The sequence below is a fragment of the Manis pentadactyla genome, chromosome 4, assembly GCF_030020395.1.
Source record: "Manis pentadactyla isolate mManPen7 chromosome 4, mManPen7.hap1, whole genome shotgun sequence".
NCBI classification, from domain to species: domain Eukaryota; kingdom Metazoa; phylum Chordata; class Mammalia; order Pholidota; family Manidae; genus Manis; species Manis pentadactyla.
The window spans coordinates 175,924,213-175,945,923 of record NC_080022.1 but is presented as its reverse complement, the minus strand read 5'-3'; the positions used below and the strand labels follow the sequence as shown (position 1 = coordinate 175,945,923).

Genomic DNA, 21,711 nt, shown 5'->3' with positions numbered 1-21,711 from the left:
TAAGTTGCCAGATGAGCTGGCAGATGTAAGAAGATCTGAGAAAGCAGTGGTTCTTAGTTGCAAATATAAGTTTTGGTGATGGGGCATGTTAAATACAGGGCAGACGCAGCTCTGTGGTATTGACAGCCTACTGCTGGGGCACAACAGGTGGCTCATACTAGAACTCTCTTTCATCAAAAACCCCCATTGGTGCAGAAACTGCACAGCAAAAGGGAGAGCAGGGGAAAATGGCATAGAGATTCCTTAAAAAATGAAATGCAGGACTACCGTATGTAAGGTTGGAGGCACCGGAGGGAGGGGTGAGCACGTCGGACACTGATGACATGCCAAAGCCCCCTCCCAACCTGAAAAATGTGCCTTAGGCTAGCCAATCCTCACGCAGCTGTAAATCTAAGCTCTGCCTCCCCCTACCTTCTTTAAAAACTCACTGCCTGCCCTGCTGAGCGCAACTTCCCCGGCCTGTGACTAGCCAGACCGGGGAACATCGCCCGGGATTGCGCTCAAATAAACTGCCTGGCCCTTTGTTGCCTCTCGTCGCCTGCTTATTTCGGTTAGAATTTATCTTACACCGTACGATCCAGCAATTCCACTTTTGGGTGTATACCTCAAAGAGTTGAAAGCCAGGACTCAAAGACATACTTACACTCATGTTCACAGCAGCCAAAAGGAGGTAGCAACCCAGCGTCCATCAACTGACGAATGGATTAAAAAAGGTAAACATGCACAGTGGAATGTTTTTCCGTCTTAAAAAAAAGGAAATTCTGACACACTGTGACATGGATGGACTTTGAGGACATTGTGATCAGTGAACTAAGCCAGTCACAAAAGGACAAACACTGTATGATCTCACTTATATGAGGTCCCTGGAGTAGTCAAATTTATAAACAGAAAGTAGAACGGTGGCTGCCAGGGGCTGGGGGCGGGGGTGTAGTGTTCAATGGGCACATGCTCATTTGGGGAAGATGGGAAGGTTCTGTGGATGGGCAGTGGGGATGGCTGCACAGCAGTGTGGGTGTACTTAATGCCACAGAATTGTGCTCCATAAATGGTTAAAATGGTCCCTTTTATGTTGTGTGGATGTTACCACAATTTTAAAAAATGGACTGAAAGTGAGGTTGGTGGGAGGTGGGAGCTGCCACAGGAAGCACGTGGCCCCTGGGTGAGGGAGGGGCAGAAGCCGCTTTAACACCCACGGATTGGTGGCTGGGCGCTGGCCTACCCCTCATCCTGACCCTGGGGTGTGCGGACCTGGACCTGGCTGTTCTCCTTCCCCATCAACGTCTCCGTCTCATTGGGACGGTAAGGTCATGCTTCTCACTTCCTGCTTGGCAGCCTGGAAAGGGTCTCGGACGCAGCATCAAAGCCGATTCTAGGTCCTTCCCCTCTCTGGTCTCAATTTCCTCATGGCTGGGTCCCCTGCTCTGAGAAACTCCCTCGTTGTCTCTTGATTCTGAGGACCCAGCTTTGGGCTTGTTTCCTGTTTTTGTCCTCTCTCTTCCTCTCCTGTCTGCCATCCGGTGACCGATTTAGAAGCGTGAGGCTGCCTGCTTGTCCATGGGCCCATGTGGGTGCGGCTTGAGCCATCTGAGCCGACGTGTATGGGAAGGACAGTCCCTTCTCTAGGGATTGTGTCTGGGGTTCTTGATGACTGTCATTCAGTGAAATCCTACTGACTCAATGAGAAGATAACTTTTCTAACCCGAGGCTCACATTCCCATGAAGCTCTTCTTTCTAGATATGTAGGAATTTCTCTTTTCCCTTTGTATTCCTAATGTAATATGTGACATAATGTTCACATATATATGTAACATCTACATTATACAACAGATACTACAGTAATCCCTCATCCATGGGGAATACTTTCCAAGACCCCCAGTTGGTGCCTAAAACTGCAAATAGTACCAAATTCTATATATACTTTTTTTCCTATACATATATTATCTATAATTAAGTTTAACTTATGAATCAGGCACAGTAAGAAATTAACAGAATGATTAATAATAAAATAGAACAATAACACTATGTTAGAATGTGAATGTTGTCTCACAAAATACTGTACTTTATCCACCTTCTTCTTGTGATGATACGAGATGATAAAATGCCTACATGATGAGATGAAGTGAGGTGAATGACACAGGCATTGTGATGTAGCCTTAGGCTGCTACTGGCTTTCTGACGCTGTACTGTCAGAAGTAGGATCATTTGCTTCCAGACCATGGATGACTAGGTAACTGCAACATGCTGCAACTGTGAGTAAGGGGGGACTGCTGTATAATGAACAGCCCTGAACCCATAGCTCAACCCAAGGATGGAATATCACTACATCTTACAACTGTATGTACTCACCTCTCACCCAAAGGTAACCATCCTCCCAAATGTTGTTTATTGCTCTCCTCATTCTCTTTTTGGTTTTAGTGCTTTATCACATGTGCATGGCTATTTTTATTTTACCAAACACTTATGTAACATTTACTGTGTGCTAGGCACTGTTTTAAATACTTTAAAATTAACTTATTTAATCTGTTTAATCCACACAACCTATGCTGAAGGCAGTACTATTAATACCATTTCACAGAAGAGGAAACTGAGGCACAGAGATTAAGTAACTTGCTCAAGTTCACAAAGGTAGTAAAAGAACATGTCTCTTTGTTCTTAGTACAAAATTTAGCATATATATCCAAGAGTGGAATTGTGGGTTATAAGGTATAAGAATATTTGGTTTTATAAGATAACGTCTAATTATTTCCCAGAGAACCAATATACGCTCTCACTGGCAATTGTAAGTTCCTGTTGACCTACAACCTCTCCAACAATTACTTCTGTCAGAGTTTTAAATTTTTGCAGTTTAGATATAAAATGGTGTCCAACTGTGATTTTAATTTTAATTTCCCTGACTACTATTGAGTTAAAGCATCTTTTCATTTGTTTAGACAAATTTCCTCTCTGAATTGTTTAATGTGTGTTTAATGCAATCAGTCAATAATTGTTTATTCTATAATTAGTGACTTTGGGGTCTTGCTTAAGAAATCCTTTGCTGCCCCCAAGATATAAAAATACTCTCCTGTATATTCTTTTTTTTTTCTCCTGTATATTCTTATAAAACCTGTTGAAGTGTTCCTTCACATGTATGTCCTTAATCCAAATGGAATTGATTTCTGCATTTGGGATGAGGTAGGGATACATTTTCCCCCCTTTTTTCACTATATAGTCAACCAACTGATCCAGCATCATTTATTTAATAGACACTTCTTTCACCCAGTGATCTAAGATGCCAGCTTTGTCATGTGTCATGTTTCATGTTTCATACAAATTATGTCTGGGCTCTTTGTTCTGTTTGTTAATTTGCCTACATCTGCACTAATGGTGTATTTTATAATAAGTTTTAATATCTAGTAGAGCAAATCCCCTCACATTATTCTTTAGGGGTGTCTTGGTCCTTTTGTTCTTCCATATAAGTTTTAGAATCAGCTTTCAATTTCTATGAAAAACCCTGTTGGGATTATTTGGAATTGCACTGAATCTGCAGATCAGTAAAGGAAGAATTGACATCTTTATAATACTGAATCTCTTATCCATGAACATGACCCATTGCTCCATTTATTTAGATTGCATTAATGTCTTTCAGTAAAGTTCTGTAACTTTCTTACTCTAAGTATTATACATGTTTTGCTAGATTTATTCCTTTTTTTTGCTGTTATAAATGGTGCACTTGTAAAATATTTTTATGTTACTGATATACACAAAAGCAACTTATTTTGGATATTAATCTTATAGTTAGCTGCCTTGTTAAAATATCTTATTTCAAATCATTTGTCTGGTCATTCTCTTGGATTTCCTACCGAGGCCATCATATCATATGAAAATACTGATGATTTCGCTCCTTTCCCATCTTTAGGCCTTTAATTTCTTTTTCTTGTCTTACTGCACTGTCCAGGATCTCTGACACAGTGATAAATGCAAGCAGAGATAGTGGGTATCCTCATGTGATTTCTGATTTTAAAGGAAATGCTCCTAAGATTTACTCACTAAAAATAATACATATGTAATCTTTTTGGAAATTCTCTTTATCAGGTTAGAGAAGTTCCCTTTCTAATCTGCAAAGAGCTTCTATCATGAAAGGATGTGAATGTCATCAATTTTTTTTTTTTCCTGGATCTGTGGAGATGATCATATGTTTTTTCTTCTTAAGTCTGTTAATGTAAGTTTTTTGTTTGGGCTCCTTTAAAAGCAGAGCCTAGAACAAGGACCCAGGTTCAGTCAGGTTGTTTGAGAGGTGACTCCAGGAAACAGGGAGTGAAGGAGCAAGGAGACTGAAACAGGGAAGGAAGAAAAGCCAATTAAAGGTGCGTGACTAATGTCACAGCTGTAGGCAAAGGGAGCTTGATTCTCTTGGGACCTCTGATTAGCCTACAAGATGCCTCCCAGAACTGCCCAAGGAGAAAAAAGAGACTGTGCATGCATCTACCAGCTCCTTTCCCAAGTTCTCCCCAGCATTTTAGAGAGTCCAACTCTCTCCCACACTTGTGGGTAACACCAGCAGGCAGATAAGTGGCTCCTAAAGCATTGAAGAAAACTCTCAAAACAAAAAGCAAAAAGAAACATGTACAAACTTGAGATGGGATACTGGCAGCATAAGGTGAGTCTAACTGCATGAGATTACCCACTTTAAGTACAGCCGATGTCAGAGAAGAGCAGAGTGATATGACGTAGAGCACCAAAATCTGCTGTTACCCTCATGATAAATGACATTTGTAGGTTTTTCTTTTCTATTGTTAAATCACCTTTGCATACCTGAGATAAGCCCAATTTGGATGTGATACCTATTTTTAATACACTGCTAGATTTGCAAGTGTTTTTCTTATAATTGATGCAACTATATTCATGAGTAAAATTGAACCCTAATTTTTCTTTCTCATCCTGTACTTGTTTTGATATTAAGGATACACTGACCACAAAGTTAAAAGTGTTCCTGATTTTTCCATTCTCAGAGTTTCTATAAAATTAGAATTATATCTACTTAAACTTCTGTAAAACTATTTGGACCTGGTATTTTCCTTGTGGAAAGAGTTTAAATTACAGATTCAGTTTCTTTAATAGTTATAGAACCATTCAGGCTTTTTGCTGCTCCTTAAATCAAATTTGGCAAGTTATATTTGTCTAAGATTTGGTCTACTTTGTTTCATATTTTTTGCATAAGTATTTTTTTTTTGTTTTAATTGCGGTAAAACTACACATTACGTAAAATTTACCATCCTAACCATTTTTAACGGTACAGTTGGTTGTGTTGAATAACTTCACATTGTTGTGCAACCAACTCCAGAACTTTTTCATCTTGCAAAATGGAAACTCTCCACCCATTAAACACTAACCCCCCGTTTTCCCTCCCCCCAGTCTCTGGCAACCACTGTTCTACTTTCGGTTCTTATGAATTAGTATCTTCTTGGTAATCTTGTAGTTATGTTTCCATTTTCATTTCTAATAATGTTTATTTATGCCTCTTTTGTTTATAAATAGATTTCACCAGACATTTGTCCATTCTACTAGGTTTTATAAAGAGCTAACTTTTCTACCATATCTTTGTTTTCTATTTTATTGATTTCTGTTTTTATTATTCCCTTTTCAGTTTCTTTAGTTTTTTTGTTTACTTTGCTTGATTTCTGCTATCTTTATTCCCCTTTTGGTCACTTTTTGGTTTACTTTATTCCTTTTTTAACTTCTTGACTACTTAAACTGGATAGTTGTTTCAGACTCTTTCTAATACAACTATTCAAGGCTATAGCTTTCCCTCTAAACACCACTTTTGATACATCCCGTAAATTTTAAGATATGATATTTTCATTGTCATTCAATTCTAAGAATTTTTAAATGTGTTGTTTTTCTATCTTCTTTGGCCCATGGGTTAGAGTATCTTTTTACATTACCAAATACATGGGGTTTTAAAACTTACCTGTTGAAGAATTTGTATTCTCTAATCTTTAGGTGCTGGTGAAGCTTTTAAATTGTGTTTTAGCTCTTCCATTCATTCACTGACATGTTTATTTGCTTCATTATTCATAATTGAGCTATGTGTATTAAAATTTCTTGCTATGATGGTGGTTTTATCACTTTGTAGTTCTTTCAAGGTAGGTGCTTACAAATTTAAAAGTATGATAATTTCTTGGTGAATTGACCCTTTTATCTAGACACTCACTTTATCCCTAATACATATTTTTTCTTAAAAGTCTTCTTTGTCTGATATGAATAGAGTTTTCCCAGCTTTCTTTTGCTTACTGTTTGCCTGATATATCTTCTTCCATCCTTTGACTTTCAACCGTTTCAGATTCTTATGTGTTGAATATGTCTCATAAACAAATAGAACTGAGTTTTGAGTTTAATATCTTTAAAATCTAATTTTGGAATGACTGAGTCCATGACTATCTGTAAACCTTACTAAGAGTTAAGTTTGAAAGTCTGCATTATCAACAACAATCTATAGTTGGCAAGAGTCCCAGCCCAGAAGGTTCTCTTCGGAGGTAGTGTGTTTGAGCTATTTTTTAAACAGACTTTTTTTTTAGAGCAGTTTTAGCAAAAGAGGGGAAGGTGCAGAGATTTCCCATACACCCCTCGTCCCCACAGATGCACAGCCTCTCCATCCTCAACCTCCCCCACCACAGTGGTACATACGTCATATTCAGTGAGCCTCCACTGGCGTATCGTTATCACCCAAAGTCCGTAGTTTACATCAGGGGCCACTCTTGGTGGTGTACATTCTGTGGGTTTGGGCAGATGTATAATGACATGACTCCACCATTATAGTATCATCCAGAGTAGTTTCACTGCCAGAGAAATCCTCTTTCTCCACCTATTCACCCCTCCCTTCTTCCCATCCCCCGGCAGCCACCGATCATGTGGTCAACCACTCATTATACGTAGGTTTTCATCTCAGCTTCATCACCTAATAGCTCTGTGACTTGGCCACATTAGTAGTTCACCTGAGCCCATATTTCCTCATATGCACACCCAGAGTGGATTTTCCTTTTTGTATATTTGGTGTGGTAATTAAATAAAATAATGTAGTAAAACCTCAGCTTTGTCCCTAGCAGAGAATAAACATCAACCAAAAGAGTTCCCGTTTCCGTCCTCCTTTCTCATGAAATCATGTTTAGCTAAGAGAAAGTAGAGGCAAGTACCCTGGTGACTGTGTATAACCAGGAGCTGAGATTAAGATGAGGGGAGGGAAGGGAAGAGGACGAAGGAGAACCAGTTGCTGCCAAGCTCTCTTTCCAACTTGGAAAATCCCTCCCTGTCTGCTTTCTGGCAGGAATGCCGCCCTCAGGCATATCCGTTTTCTTAGCCCAGCACCGTCAACCTACATCTGACAAATACGCAGACACACTGGTTGTCCTTTAAATTGTTACAGAAGCTGAAACGATTTAGAACTGAGTGTGTGCAGGACAGGGCACCGGGTGACTCAGGATCTAGGTCATGCCCATCTGCTGCTCACGTGGGATTTTGTTGTTTCCGAGGGAATCGACTTGGGTTTTGTTAAAAATTTGAGGAGTTGTAAAGATAACAGGCCCAGGCGCTATTCCTGTTCTTCTGGCCACTCTGTTGTGACTGATTTATGAATTCAAGGCACTGTCCTTGTTTTAAATCCAGACCTCAGACAGGAATAGACTAACTCAGGGCAAGGATTAAAGAAAAAATTCTGAGAATCTCTTTAACTGTAATTAAATTTTTCATCTTTGTGATTATTAATTAAGTTGGACTTTTTAATACCATCTTTTAAAAAATGTACATCTGTTCCACTTTTTTGGGCTATTCTTAATTTTTTTTATTGAAAGTTGTTTGTTTCTATACCATTTTAACCTTCTCTACTGGCTTAGAATTTACGTATTATCTCTGCCAGTTTTCCTTGAAATTTTAACATGCTTGTATAACTTAACATGTACCCTCCCTCCTCTCTTACATATTATTGCCCAGTATTTTAGTGTTGAGCTTTTTGGAACTTCTCAAATTAAATATTATAAATTACGGTTTCAGACAGTGGTTGTTTGGAGTTACACGCTCATTTGCAATTTTATTTTCTCACACTTCCTTCTTGCATAGAAAACTGACCTGCAGTCACTTTCCCGGCTTCCTGATATGCATCTTAAGTGTTCCTTTAGCGTGGGTATCAGGGGGATGAGCTCACTCAGCGTTTGTTTATCCGTATCCGTGTCTTTATTTCATGTTGGTTTTTGAAAGACAGTTCTGCTGGGCACAGTTCTAGGCTGACAGTTCTTCCCTTTCAGCAGGAGTATAAGTGATAGAGTGAAGTCACTGGACTCAGACCCATCAGAACACAACCCTTTAAAGCCCCACGGGAGAGATGAGTTTACTTCCTGAACTGACATTCAACCTCCCCTCCCCTCAAGTTCTCTCATATCTTCCAGAAGTATCTTAGCTCTTCTGGCTTTATCATCCCCCTCACTGAAGAACTCAGAGACCTAAAGAATAAGCTAGAGAGCGCTTGATGGTGAGACATTGTTCCAGGAAGGAACACCTGAGTTTCTTCTCTCTTCTGCATGATGGTTGGTTTTCTCTCATCTCTTGGCAACTTCTTGGCATCAGAAAGCTCAGGCCTCCCCACTCTGTTTGGAAGCATTCATCATGGCATCCTAGGATCTGATCCTCAGACCCCCAGATCCTGTTCATTCTCTCTCCCAGAGGGCCTTGGGCCTCACATGAGTAGAGCACTCACCCCCATCCTGCCTCACCATCCCTCCCTGCAGGTCACTTCACAGTACGGGCCTCCTACACAAGCGCCCTAGCCTGACTCCCTTGGGCAGGTTTAAAGGGCCAGAACCTTCCAGCCTGCAAAGCTCTTTCATTTCAGCCTCACAGAATCATCACCAGCCACTCAACCCAGCCCCCCAGTCACCAGAGCCCACCCCGCAGCCAGCACGTTACCTGTGAAAATTCTGGATCACCTTCCCACCACTGCTGAGCCAGCTTTCCTTTCTATGAGCCTCTTCACTTGCAGGGGCATGTCCGTGCAGACAGCTGCTGGCTGCCTGGTGCCTGCTGTTCCTGCTTGTTCCTACCAGCTCTGGGTCAGAAAGTCCCAGGAAAAACCCTGCTCAGCCCTAACTCTGAGTATGCCTCCTCGGGCAGTAAGGGACCATGGGTGGCCTCAGTTAATGGTCAGCCCAGCCCTGTGGCCTGGGGGGACCAACAGACATCAGCAGAAGGAGAAAGATACACTAGACCCCAAAGAAAGGCCCTCATCGAAGCTTGTTTGGTTTATAAGCCAGGACAAACTACTTTCATTCACCTGCTAATCCATCCATCCATCCTCCTACTGGTGAACAGTTACTAAGCACCTGTGTGCCAGGCAGTGTTGTATCTGATGTGTATATAGCAGTGCATGGGATTCAGCTTCTGCCTGCGTGGGTGGACAGACCAGAGAGGTGTGTAAGCTATCAGAATGCAGTGCGCAGGTCTAACAAAGCCATGCTCACACACCTGGTGTGCCACATCGAGTAGGGCCTGCCCGAGAGAGATGGGAGAGAGGTCAAAGGAGGGTGTGGTGGGCAGCAGCCAGGGCTGGCCGGCTCAGGGCAGAACCCGTGGGCCCCAGAAGCCTCACCTGGACACCAGTGGGGATGGAGTCAGGCTGTGTGTGTGGCTGGAATTCACAGGCTACTTGGAGCTCTCTGGGGGTGAACCACCCAACCTTCCCTCAGCCCTTCACAGCAAGAAAGGCCCCAGTAGTTTCCTCTGGCCTTCCCCTGTCTTGCACCCCCCCAACCCCCTGAGTGTCTCCTGGGGATCTAGCCCCTAAGAATCTTGCCCTTGCCCTTTTGCCCTGCTGGGCTTCCCCACTCACTGGGGCTGCCTCCCACTCAGTGACTTCACTGGCTCCTAGCCATGAGACCTCAATTGCTCTGTGCCTCAGTATCCCCATCTGTCATATAGGGACAGTAACAATACCTATCTCATAGGGCTGGGGGGCCAATTTTTATTTGTAGAATGCTTATGACAGTGCCTGACCTGTTAAGTAACTGCTCACTGTTGCGTTCTTATTATTTTTGTTGTTACTGTTCTCTTATTCCGACCCAGTGGCCCCCACAGAGTCTCCACGGCAGCAGCACTGCTCCCCACCCCCCGCCAGCATCTAGCCTGGGTTGGAGGAGTGTTTCCTGCAGTCCCACATGGGAGCAGCTCCCTGGGCTGGGGTTACAGCACCCCCTTTCCTCCATCTTCTCTCTGGAGAGGGTCAGCAGCCTGCCCAGGGACTTCTCTGGATGCAGGCTGACCAGGCAGCACATGACTGCACACAAAGGTAACAGCCTCTGGCCTCAGCAGCCAGACGAAGGACACAGTCTCGCCCGCCCTCCCAACACAGGAAGGAGTTAGACCTGAGCCCTGAAAACACTGGAGCCTCCCTTTGGAGGGGACCCTCTGGGGTCCCCCTGAGAAAGCAGAGGAACCTGCTGCTCTCCTGCCTCCCTGGTGCCTGCTGCTATCAGGGGCTCCCAGGCATAACTGGGGCATTAGAAGACTGATGTGTCAGACCAGAAGCCTCCTGGGAAAGCCCTCCCGACCGTCAGAAACCCCCTCACCTGCCCACCTTTTCTGGGGATTACCTCAACAGGTGGCAGGCCTCCCTAGAAACACTACAGGCCCCAATCCCACCAGGCCAGGCTCCCTGCCAGGAGGGGTGGGTCAGGCCTGGGAAGTGCAAGCTGAGGTTTCAGGCTGCAGCCAGAGGGGCTCCACGTCAGTGCTGGGCCTGCAGGGGGCCATCAAGGGAGCATTTCCCTCAAGCCATCCCTATCAGCTGAGTCAGGGACAGGTTGAGGCTGAAAGCTGAACGGGATGTTAAGGTTTAAGAGGGCTTGTGCTGGGCCGTGAGCTGGAGAACCTCCAGTTCCTGCCCAGGTTTCCTTAAAAAAAGCCCAACTCTCCAGCTGCTTTGCTCTAGTGACCCTACATCCTAGATGGGTCCTGACTTTGGATGTCCTTTTGCTAGAGGGGACCCCAGCAACGTGTCCTATGGGATTTGGGGTTCCCCAGATATGTGGCTTGTAGACATTGCCATCCCCTGTACACACACAATGGACCAGAATCCTGAGAGCAGACACACTACGCGCATGCCTGTCCCTCGCCCTGCCCCCTGCACACTACGGGCCAGGAGAACTAGGCTGTGCCCCTGCTTATCGTTTGCTTCCCAGCTTCCTCTGCCCGGGTTGTTGTAGGCCTGAAGCCCCAGGAGCTGGCCTTCCACGTGGCTTCCCAGAGGCCTCTCAGATAATGAGAGGAAATGTGGTCATCAGCTCACAGAAGGCTGGGATTCGGGCTGTTGCTTCCGGCCACCACTCCCTGACCCGCGCACTCTGTCTCTCCTCAGGGGGACCCTCGGCTGTTCCTTGCAAGACTGTGGATGCCACTCGGGATGTCCCCTTTCTGTTGCTGGGGCCTGCCTGTGGCCCTTCTCACCCTGCTCTGCTCCCCAGGTGAGCCGGTTTCTGGGGTTCCTGACTTGGCATGTGCCAGCCCAGAGGGTGAGCTTTCTCCAGCAGCTTCAGGTCGGGCAGAGGGTTGTCCCAAAGCTGCTGAGGCTTTGAACACAGTAGCTGCCCGCCATGGGCATAGGACGCTGTGCCACCTGACTGCTCCCCACCCTGGGCAGTGGGAAGGGGGGGGGTCCTGGCCTTCTAGACACCTGGTTGAACAGGCCCCACAGCTTCAAGGCGTGTGGATTGGCAGGTCAAGGAGGCTGAATGGCGGACTGGGTAGGGGCTTCAGGAGGCAACGGGGTGTTAAGGTTTAGGGAAGGTAAGGCCACACCCCAGCTGGGCTTCCAATGGAGCCTGGGGCACAGCAGGGGCGTTACCTTCCTGTTCCTTCAAAGTGAAAATGAAACCCCTTCCAGGGGGTCAAAGGGACTGTGAGGTAAAATGCCACCATGTGCTGAGCACTCTGTTTTGGATGGCCTGCCAGGTGTTTTTCAAGCGCTGTCTCATCCAGCCTTCACAACAACCCCATGGGCAAGAGATTACTAGCCCGTCTGACCGATAAAGAAACTGAGGCACAGAGAGAGGGCGCCTTGCGCAAGGTCACACAGCTGGTACAAGGCAGACTCAGGATTCAAGCCCAGCTCTGTCCACCCGCAAAGCCTCTCTCGCATTACATGCCACTTGCGGAGGGCCTGGTGGGGGTGGGCGGGGGTGGTGGGAGCAGAGGACACAGGACAGGCCCAGCTGGTTGGGATCAAGGACCCTCTGGTCCTAACCGAGTGGGAGGTGAGTGCTGAGGGATCAATCTTCATGCCTCAAATACTTCCTGAATGTCTGCCATGCACAGGGCAGTGTGCTAAGCACAAAGGGAAGCATGTAAAACCTGGGCCCAGCCTTTGAGAGAATCTGAAAATACAAGGCAGAGTCTGCAAGACTAGGAATCATTTGCAAGGTGGTCTCATGACCTTCCTGACCTTGTCTCCCCTGCCTTCTTCCTCACTGAGCTCTAGCCCCCTGACCTCCTCCCTCTGCCTCAAACACACCGAGAGCACTCCTTATTCAAGTTCTTTGCACTGGTGGTTCCCCCTCCCTGGAACACTGACCCCCAGATATCTGCAGGGCTCACCCCTACCTCCTTCCTGTCTTGGCTCAAATGTCTATGTCTCTGTGAGGCCTGTGCTGACCACACTATTTAAAATGGCAAGCCCACCCCACTCCCTATTTCCTCTTCCAGGTGCTTGTCCCCCCTTCTGCAAGGCGGTATGTGTATTTCACGTGTTAATTATTGTTCGCCTCCTTCATTAGAATATGAGCTCTGCAAGGGCAGGGCTTGGCCTCCTTTGTTCACTGCAGTGTCCCCAGAGCCTGGAACTTCTGGCACGCTGCAGGTGTTCAAAAGTATTTGCAGAAGAGAGTAAACGAGGGAGGGACCCAGGGCCACAGGGGCTCAGAGGACACAATCCACCTCCATATCAGAGAGGCCTTCATGGAGGAGGGGTCATTGGTCTGGGTCTTGAAGGTTGAGTAGGATCCTACTCCATGGAGATGGAAGATGTCCATGAGGAAAGACTTACTTGGAAGTGATGAGCTGGAAGAAAAGAACCCAGAGGCAAGGAGACAGCTAGGGAGCTGCCTTCTCGGTTTAGATCCAAGGCAATGAGACCCAAACGAGGACAGAGGAGCAGAAGGGCATCCTTAGCCTTTCTTCTTGGGCCCCTGCCCCTTGATCAGACTGCCAGTGTCGGCTGCTCAGTGTTTTTGGTCTTCCAGGGTCTGGCAAGAAGGCGTTCGAGGTACACATTTGGCCAAAGCAACTGGTGGTGGAGCCCGGAGGGTCCTGGGTGATCAACTGTAGTACTAGCTGTGCCCATCCAGATGCTGGGGGCCTGGAGACCACCCTAACCAAGACTGTGCTAAAGGAGCAAACTCAGTGGAAGCAATATGAGCTCTCCAATGTGTCTAATGACACAGTTGTGTACTGCCACTTCACCTGCTCTGGGAAGCAGAAGTCGGAGGACCTCAGAATCAGCACGTACTGTGAGTGCCACACGGTGGCCCTCCTCCCCCAGGGCAGAGCGTGTGTCTGCAGGATGCGCCCAAAGCTGCTCCGTACTGCCCCTGGCCACTCTCATTATTATCCCCTACCTGCCTGGGCTCTGGGGGCCGCAGGGAGCAGGACCCAGGCCATGGGCTTAGATAGATTCTGCTCGCACCCTCCACTGGCCTCTTTGAGCCTGCTGGAGTCCCTGGGTTTGAGGCTTGCTCAGAGGAGGGCTGTCCAGTTATGGCTGACACAACTGCAAAGGTCGCTTCCCACACAGCGCTCATAGTGCCCTCCCAGCTCAGCCGCGGCCTCGCCACCAGAACAGGGAGTGGGGGCACCGTCAGGAGGGCCAGCACTTCTCTCCCTTCACCTCATGGGGAGAAGGTTGACGTGTCACCTGGTATTTTTATCTTCCCCTGAGGGCCCTCGGCAAATGTGTGGCCATCACACACACACCTGCCACGGGCCATGGAAACCTTCCAGTAGGCCAGGAGTCTCTCCACCTCTCAGCACCAGGGGTGTGGCTTGGGTCCTGCACAGGACCCAGGATCAGTAGAGCAAATGGATACAAAGGTGTCCTAAATCCAGCATCTCCTAGGGGATGGGGTTAAGGTAATCTACTTCAAAAGGAAATCCAGGGTATCACTGAGGGCCCTGTTTAATAGATAAGGGACTGAGGTGGCTACGAACCTGATCCCCGCAAACCAAGGCAGGTCTGACCCCCACCCCCACCTCTTCAGGGGCGACCTCACCGGTCCAGCCCAGTTGCAGTGACACCCCCTTCTAAGCCTCTCTCAGTATAATCATCCAACTGTTCAATTTTTGAGTCTGTATTTAATTTCTAGAGAGGCAAGAGATCCAAACTTTCATTTGTTTTCATGTTATTTATGCGTTATTCCAGTCAAGAGTAAGATAGTTCACAGTTATGTTCCATTAAAGACTCAGGTTTGGGTGTCTGTGAACATGTTTAGAAAAAAAAAATGGAGTCTTATGAATACATGACCCCCAGAACCAAAACCAGGTTTAATGAGACTAAGTATTAAGACCCCAATTCTGGCCCCCACATCACAGATACTGGCAAATAACTGAGGTTTGTGAGGCCACTGCAGCTGCCTAGATATTCTGGGGCCCCAGAGTAGTTGTTCACAATAAATAGCTTTTCTGAAGCTGCCCAGAGTTGGAAGGGATTGATTTTCCCAAATCATAATTCACGGAGATCAAGTATGATGCTATGTTGTGCATTCAGCCACCTAAATATTTCTAGGTCTTCCTTGTTCAGACAAGGTAGCTGGAAATGCACTGATATTTATGAACTCTTCTGCTAATAAACACCATAGTGGGGACTTCACAATGGTCCTGTACCTTGATGGCGATCTCAAGGAAGAGGAATTAAGACTGCCATTTTTAACATACAGCTATGGAATAGATAAGGACATAGAAGTTGAAAACGGGGATGCCTGTGCTATTAGCATATAAAAATCCACTTGTTTCATTTATGACATGAAGGTTCAGTGTAAATCCTGGGCAAACACAACTCTAGCCCACACAGTCAGCAGGAAATTTTTATATTAAAATGAATATAATAGTACAATACGTAGGTGCAGATCCAAACCATTATATCATCCTAGTTGGCTGTACAATTTCTGTACCTTCTTTGTTAACACTGACCACCTCCATTCTTGTCCGTTCTAGAAACCATCATGTCTGTAAAACTACCATCCGGTACATCCTTCACCCTGAGCCACTTCTTTGTTCCTGTCTTACATTCTAGAGCAGGCCAGGCCACAGCCCACCTCGGCCCCACTAGTCCAACCGAGGACATGAGGACACTGGCAACGGGGGAGGGCCTGCCCAGGTGGGGCCTGCCGGGACTGCACCCCTATCCTGACCAGACCTCCTTTCTTCCCTGCAGGCCCTCCAAAGCAAGTGCTACTGAAGCTGCAGCCCGCGTGGGTGGCTGTGGGCAGACCCTTTACCATTGAGTGCAGGGTGTCCGCCATGAAACCCCTTAAGAATCTCACTATCACCCTGCTCCGCAGCAATGAGACCCTGCACATCAAGACCTTTGGGGGATCTTCTCCCAAAGAGGCCAGGGCCACACACAGCATCACGGCTCACAGGGAAGACAGCCATCACAACTTCTCCTGCCAGGCCGAGCTGGACCTGCGGTCTCTCGGTGGGGAAGTGGTCCGTCGTATCTCAGAGCCCCAGGAGCTGATGGTCTACGGTGAGGCAAGCCTCCAGACAGAGGTGGGAGGGAGAGGGACTCCTTTGCAGCCCTTGGGGGAAGGGAAAACCGTCGCCCCACTCTCTGCCAGCTCAGGGGGCAGGAACCCAGGGCCCCTTACTTGATCCAAGGGTTCCCTCTTGCCCTCCCTCTTCCCTAAAACTCTCCCCAAGTTCCCAGCTTGGAGCCCAATAGTTGCTTGGCCTTTGGTGAGCTGTATGACCTTAACCAAGTCCACCTCCTCTCTCTGGCCTTGGCCCCTGTCTGGGATGAGGGTTTGGCCTGACCTACCCCTCAAGCCCCCTGGAGCTCCGCTCTTCTGTGGCCTGGATGGCCAAAGCATTCCCTGTCTTCAGAGGTGGGTAGAAACTCACTCAGCTCCACCAGGGAGGGGCTTGGCCTGGGCCATGCCACTGACAGGCCATGGTGTCCTGTGACCACGTGCTGGTACCAGGGGCTGGTGGCAGGGGCACGTCAGCCCTCACACACTCACAGAGGCAGAGGCCTGGCAGGACCCGGGCCACCTTTCCTCTAATAATACACCATTTTCCACTCATCTCTGCAGGACAGTCAAGGGGTGGGTGGGTAGGGTGACAGGTGGACCTCTCTTCCACCTTGTGCTGTGGCGCCTGGGATGAGAGGGCCTCTAAGACCACTGCCCCCTTCCTCCCCAGAGCCCATGCAGGACAACCAGATGGCTATCATCATCACAGTGGTGGCAGTGCTGCTGTTCCTGTTTGTGACGTCTGTCCTGCTGTGCTTTGTCTTCGGCCAGCACTGGCTCCGGAAGCGGATGGGCTCCTACAGGGTATAAGATCCTTGGAGGGTCACAGCCTACATGAGTGGCAGGGCCACTACATGTCAGTGACTGGGACTCAGCATAGCTCCTGAGGGTTATGGTCCAGCCCTGGCCGAAGGACTGGATAAGCAGCAGAGGACTGTGGGATCATTTCCTTTTCTAGTCTGCATATAAATACCTGGGCTTAACCCCATGCCTCTGTGTCTCCTCCTGAGATAATAATGGCTAGGAAAGGGACCCACCAGGCCTGGATTTTTCTCGCCCAATGTCTCTTCGGTCTCCCTCCACTCAGTCCTTTGCAGGGGCCTTCCAAAGCCCTGGCCAGCCCAGGCCCTGGGGCGTCCCCAAGCTGACCAGCCCAGGCACCAGACACCCAGGCTCACTGGGCCTTGAGTGACTGATTTCTCCTGATGGACAGAGGGGGAAACACTCCCTGACTGGCAGGGCAGAGAGACTTTCTGTTCCCCTATGGCCTTCTGGGACTTCAGACCACTCCCGGCCGGAGGAGGACATGACCTCTCCTTGCTGCCAACAGCCTGCTTCCTGTGGTGAGGATGGGGGCCCCAAGGGAATGGGATCAGCTCCAGGCCTCTCTCTCGTCACTGGGCCTTCCAAGAACTGTGGACAATAAACATAGTCCTCTCCTCTCACCTGCTCCATCGTCAAGCCAGACCAAGACCTCACAGCCGTGGCCATCCCAGCAAGGGGTGAGGGAAGGAGGTCGAGGGAAGACTATGGTCCCCAGCCTCCCACTAGCCAGGGCAGGAAACGGGGCAGAGTTGAGCTTTCATGTGGCTTCTGGGCCCTGGACAATGCTCAAAGGGGCTCTTACTGCAGAGCAGAGATCAGGCTGCATCAGGGTCTCAGTGGGCTAGGGCCTCATTGGGGCTAAATGGGGAAAAGAACTGCCAGGCCTGGGTGTAGAGTTGGCGGGCACTAGAGGGGTGCTTGGTGGCTCTGGGGCCGTTTCTAGCCCTGCGGTGAAGCCGGCGTAGGTCCCAGGGCCAACATTTGTCCTCACGGAAGGTTCTCGGCGTCATAGTAGTCTGAGGAAGACAGCACCCTCATCTTGACTCCCTTCCATCTCAGCAGACCCCAGGGAGTCAAAGGGAAGGAGAGAGGCGAATTGCCTGCAGTGGTGACAGTGGGGACACCCCCGCCCCATGCCCCAGGCAACAGGGCCCTCCTGGCCTCCTGACCCATCCATCCCTAGGCCTGAGTCCCACTGCCCAACCACCATGTCCCTACCTGAAGCCGGAGGTACATCTGCACCCACAGTTCCTGTGGCACTGGGGGGCGGGGGTGGGGGCACCGCTCTCCTGAGATGAGAAAGAGAAGAAAGACCCCCATCAGAAGTGGCCTCTGCAGTTTCACCCACAGGTATCTCCACGCCAGTCCCTGACCAGGAATGCCCAGACACCCCTCCAGCCTCACTTACACCCCCCTTTTCTTGGAGGCAGGAGGGTAGTGCTCAATCCTGGACATGTTCTGCAAGTGGGGCTGGTGGAGGGGTGGGGAAAGGAATGGGGCTGGCCAGGGCAGCAGGGGGCCCAGGGCGGGCCCAGGGCAGGGCAGGTAGTGGTGGTGGAACACCAAAGGCCCTCTGTCCTGGGCTTGCATCTCTTCCTCCTCCGCATACACCTCTTCAGTGCCCCCCAGGTAGACCTGCGGATTGTGTGAAATGGGGAGGGAGATGATACAGGGATGGGCTCCCCTTTCCCCACTCCATTCCTCTGAATTACTTCTCTAGAAACACATCATAAACTGGCTATCATTGATTGAATATTTACCACATGCAAGCAAGATACTTTGGAGACATTCTTTATTTTGCAGGTGGGAGAACGGGAGGCTCAAAGAAGTTGAACGACTTGTCTGAGGTCACTCAGTGAATAAGTGGCCAAGCAGGGACTGGAAGAAACCAGGTGTGGCTCTGGCAATGGGTCAGGAGGCCAGCAATCTGCCTCTGGCCTCGCGCCCAGCTCCTGGGCCCACCTGGGCCCCATCAGTGAGGAGAGTGTTCACCCCAGGGGCCCCCTGAAGACCTGGGGGTGAGGGGCAACAGCAGCTCCTGCCAGCCTGGATAATAGACACGCCCCTCACCTCCTCCAGGCATCAAAATCCCACCTACTTTTCAAGGATTGGTTCCAAGGCCACCTGCTCCTCCATGGGGCCTCTCCCACTCCCCCAGAGTGTGTGCACTCACACTTTGTACTTCTCTGTGTGCCAGTCACAGCCAAAGCTGCCTTGTATTCATTGTCATTCATTTATTCACTCACTTGTTCAACAAGTATCAGTCGAGCCCCTAATAAGTATCAGGCACCCTGCAGGCCCAAGGTTCAGTAGTGCCCGCCATCCTGGGCCTGCAGTCCAGTCGGGGATGCACTGCAGGGAAGCCTTGAAACAAGACCTGAGTGGTCTGGATTCGGTGATCCCCATCCCCACCCTAGAGAGGCTGGCATGGGGCCTGGCAATAACAGATGCCAAACATACCCAGCCAGATAGGTGTGGGCTGGCTTCCTGCTCCTCTGCCGCCTGCCCCAGAGGAAACCCCACGGGGGGACCTGCAGGGGGAGTCTCGGTGCCCCCCGTCGCCCACGCACCTGCGCGGTAGGCCCAGGGTCCACCGCCTCTGCGGCAAGGCGGCCCAGCAGCAGCTGGTACATCTGCGCGTTCTGCAGCATCATCAGCTCCAGCAGGCCTAGGGCGCAGGAGCTCAGCACGTCTTCACCACGCCTCCCCCGCCATTTGCCAGGACGCCCAGCCCCGGGGGTCGCGGAAGGGGGTGCAGCAAGGATGCTCGGAGAGTGTGCGGGGCAGAGGGGAGCAAAGTAGGGGCGGAGCCCCTCTTCTCACCTTCTTTCACGCAGCCCGGCTGCGCGGGCGGAGGTGGGACGGCCCACGGGAGTGGCTGCAGGACGGTCACCCAGGGCTGGGAGAGGGAGACTCAGCCACGCCATGCAGGGAAGAGATGGGAGCCAACCTCCCTCCACCCCCCTGAGCTGCCTCCCTAACCCCGCGGGGGCTGCGTTCTCCTCTCCGCGCCCCACGGCCTCCTCACTCAGTCTCTTCCTCTCTGGCTGGGGTCGCTCTCCTCACCCACCCCTACTCCCACGCCAAAAACGGCCCCCCAACTCAGCCAATCCCCACCCTGGCCTCCCCGGTGAGGTGGTCTCTGCTCCCCAGCTCAGCCCTTACCGTCGGGGCTGCGCTCTGTGGTGGGAGATGACCCCAGCTCTCTTCATGCCCGGAGGCCATGGCTGGCTTCCGCGCGTCAGGGTTACCCTGGCAACCCCGGCGACGCCAAAACCTACCACGCATGCGCAGGTCCTGCCCAGGCTCCGGGTGCCGGAGGCGTTCGCCCTGCGTTGCCACCTTCTGCTGTCCTCTCTCCACCTCCAGGGGCCTGGGTCCCCGAGGACCAGTCTCCTCCTCCTCCGGCCTCGAGGCCCTAATCTGCACCTCCAACCTCCCTGCGCCGGGCTCTGCAGGCCTCGGTCTGATTCTTCGCTCTACCTCCCACCCTTGAGCATCCCCACCCAGTACCGGCCCGGTGGGAGCAGGGAGCGGGGAGCAGTGCCTGTTGCGTGAGTGAGTGAGGGACTGGGAAGCCCGGCCCCAACTCAAGACACTTGGTTTTCGGGCCCCAGAGCCTAATTGACTAGGATGATGAGTTTATTAAGCAGGAATAGAGAATTCTGTAGGAGTAGGCTTGGGGGCCCAGGTGCGTGAGGAAGGCGGAGAATCTGCTCCGTTCCGCTGAATCAGAAGGGCATCCTAGGGTCCAGGGGGTTTCTGGGGCAGATGAAGGAAGGAAACACACCAACCAAGTCCACAGAAAAGGCCGGGCCCTAGTCAGGAAAGGGTGGCTGGCCCTTGACTCCCTCCTTGTAGCTGTCTGCTCCCTGGTTCCTGGCCAAGGTGAACCGCTGCTCTCAGAAAAGAGGCCTGCGAAGTTCTGCACCAGCGCTCTCATTATTGTCCCTCATCCTGGAAGAATTACCAAAGCATGCATTCTTTTGACAGGAAGTTATCAAGTTCTTCTTTGCTTAAGAACAGGTGAGGGGAGAGATCTATTTCGGCAGCTGTGACCATTCTAAGATAGGCCCTCAGCAGCAGTCAAGGAAAATCCGGACAGGAAGCTGGGATTAGCACCCTCTGAGCTGCCCTTCCCTCACTCTCCACTTCCCTTCAGCTCCCCTTCCCTGAAGTCCTGGTGTCTAGAACCACAACGACCATTCCCACGTCCTCCTTTAGGCCTTAGTCCCTGTCTCCAAGGGAGCAGGCCTGTGAGCAGTGCTTTAATGGAGAAATGGAGTTCTGAGGGAGGCGGAGGCCCTTGGAATGGGGCCAAGCAGTATTGGAGGGAGTGGGCAGCCCAGTCTGGGGACACAGCCTGAGCAAAGGCCCAGAGGCAGGAACGGTCGGGCATGGAAGGATCCAGCAGGTCAGACCACCTGGCTGTGGTGAAGGGGCTGGGCAGAGAGAAGTCCCAGCAGCTCGGGCAGCTATAGGTTAGACTCGAAGGCCAAGTTACGGAAGTTAGGCTTTGCCATGTGGGTACTAGAGAGCTCTTGGTGGGTTTTGAGCAGGAGAAAAGTAAGGAGGCTATGTGGGCACAGCCATGTTTCAGGAAGATTCATGTTGTTCCTCATATTTTTGTTTATGTCAGCCAGAATTAAAAGAACAAATGTCTGATGGAGATGTATCCTCCTAATGGAATACTATATCAGCCACTGACAGTTTTGGTATACAGCACGGCTGTTGATGGGTGGAATGGTGTCAAAGAGAGTGGAGCAAAACAATCAATAAGCATAGTAAGATCTTATTTTTGTTTTAAAAATCACATGTATGTATGTGCACGTGAATGTACATGTGTGTGTAGAGAAAGAGAGGGAGAGAGGGCCTGGGAGAGAGCAGGCAACTATAGAGAAGCTGTCAGGCCACACACCACCCCCCTCCCCCCGCCTGGGGTCTTCTGCAATTGGTCTCACACTCACCTACAGCCTCTCCACCTGGGGGCATTTCTGGTCACAGATGAGGCAGGCCAGAGCTGCTCCAGGAGCAACCCAGAAGCATCAAGGGACAGGAGTTGATGCTAAACTCCCCAGCCTCCTGGCTTCAGTGGGACAATAGTGAAGGGTCTTCCCCACAGTGTCAG

The 21,711-nt window shown here is 49.7% G+C and overlaps 2 protein-coding genes across 3 annotated transcripts; one reads left to right on the top strand and one right to left on the bottom strand.

Moving 5' to 3' along the window:
- Positions 1 to 1,162: 1,162 nt before the first annotated feature.
- ICAM2 (intercellular adhesion molecule 2) lies at positions 1,163 to 18,791 on the top strand. The gene is made up of 6 exons (XM_036899781.2): positions 1,163 to 1,299; positions 11,375 to 11,480; positions 13,254 to 13,520; positions 15,440 to 15,754; positions 16,429 to 16,562; positions 18,387 to 18,791. The coding sequence occupies exons 2-6, from the start codon at positions 11,408 to 11,410 to the stop codon at positions 18,414 to 18,416; spliced, it is 819 nt and encodes a 272-aa protein (XP_036755676.2). The 5' UTR covers positions 1,163 to 1,299; positions 11,375 to 11,407; the 3' UTR covers positions 18,417 to 18,791.
- Positions 17,457 to 19,843, bottom strand: PRR29 (proline rich 29). Of its 2 annotated transcripts, XM_036899784.2 has the most exons (6): positions 19,749 to 19,843; positions 19,407 to 19,482; positions 19,154 to 19,251; positions 17,992 to 18,218; positions 17,802 to 17,872; positions 17,457 to 17,599 (listed from the first exon to the last, which is right to left on the bottom strand). In XM_036899784.2, the coding sequence occupies exons 1-6, from the start codon at positions 19,806 to 19,808 to the stop codon at positions 17,571 to 17,573; spliced, it is 561 nt and encodes a 186-aa protein (XP_036755679.2). In that variant the 5' UTR covers positions 19,809 to 19,843; the 3' UTR covers positions 17,457 to 17,570. The 2 variants fall into 2 exon arrangements, with proteins under 2 accessions (XP_036755679.2, XP_036755677.2); XM_036899782.2 differs by having other exon boundaries at positions 17,457 to 17,872.
- Positions 19,844 to 21,711: the final 1,868 nt, after the last annotated feature.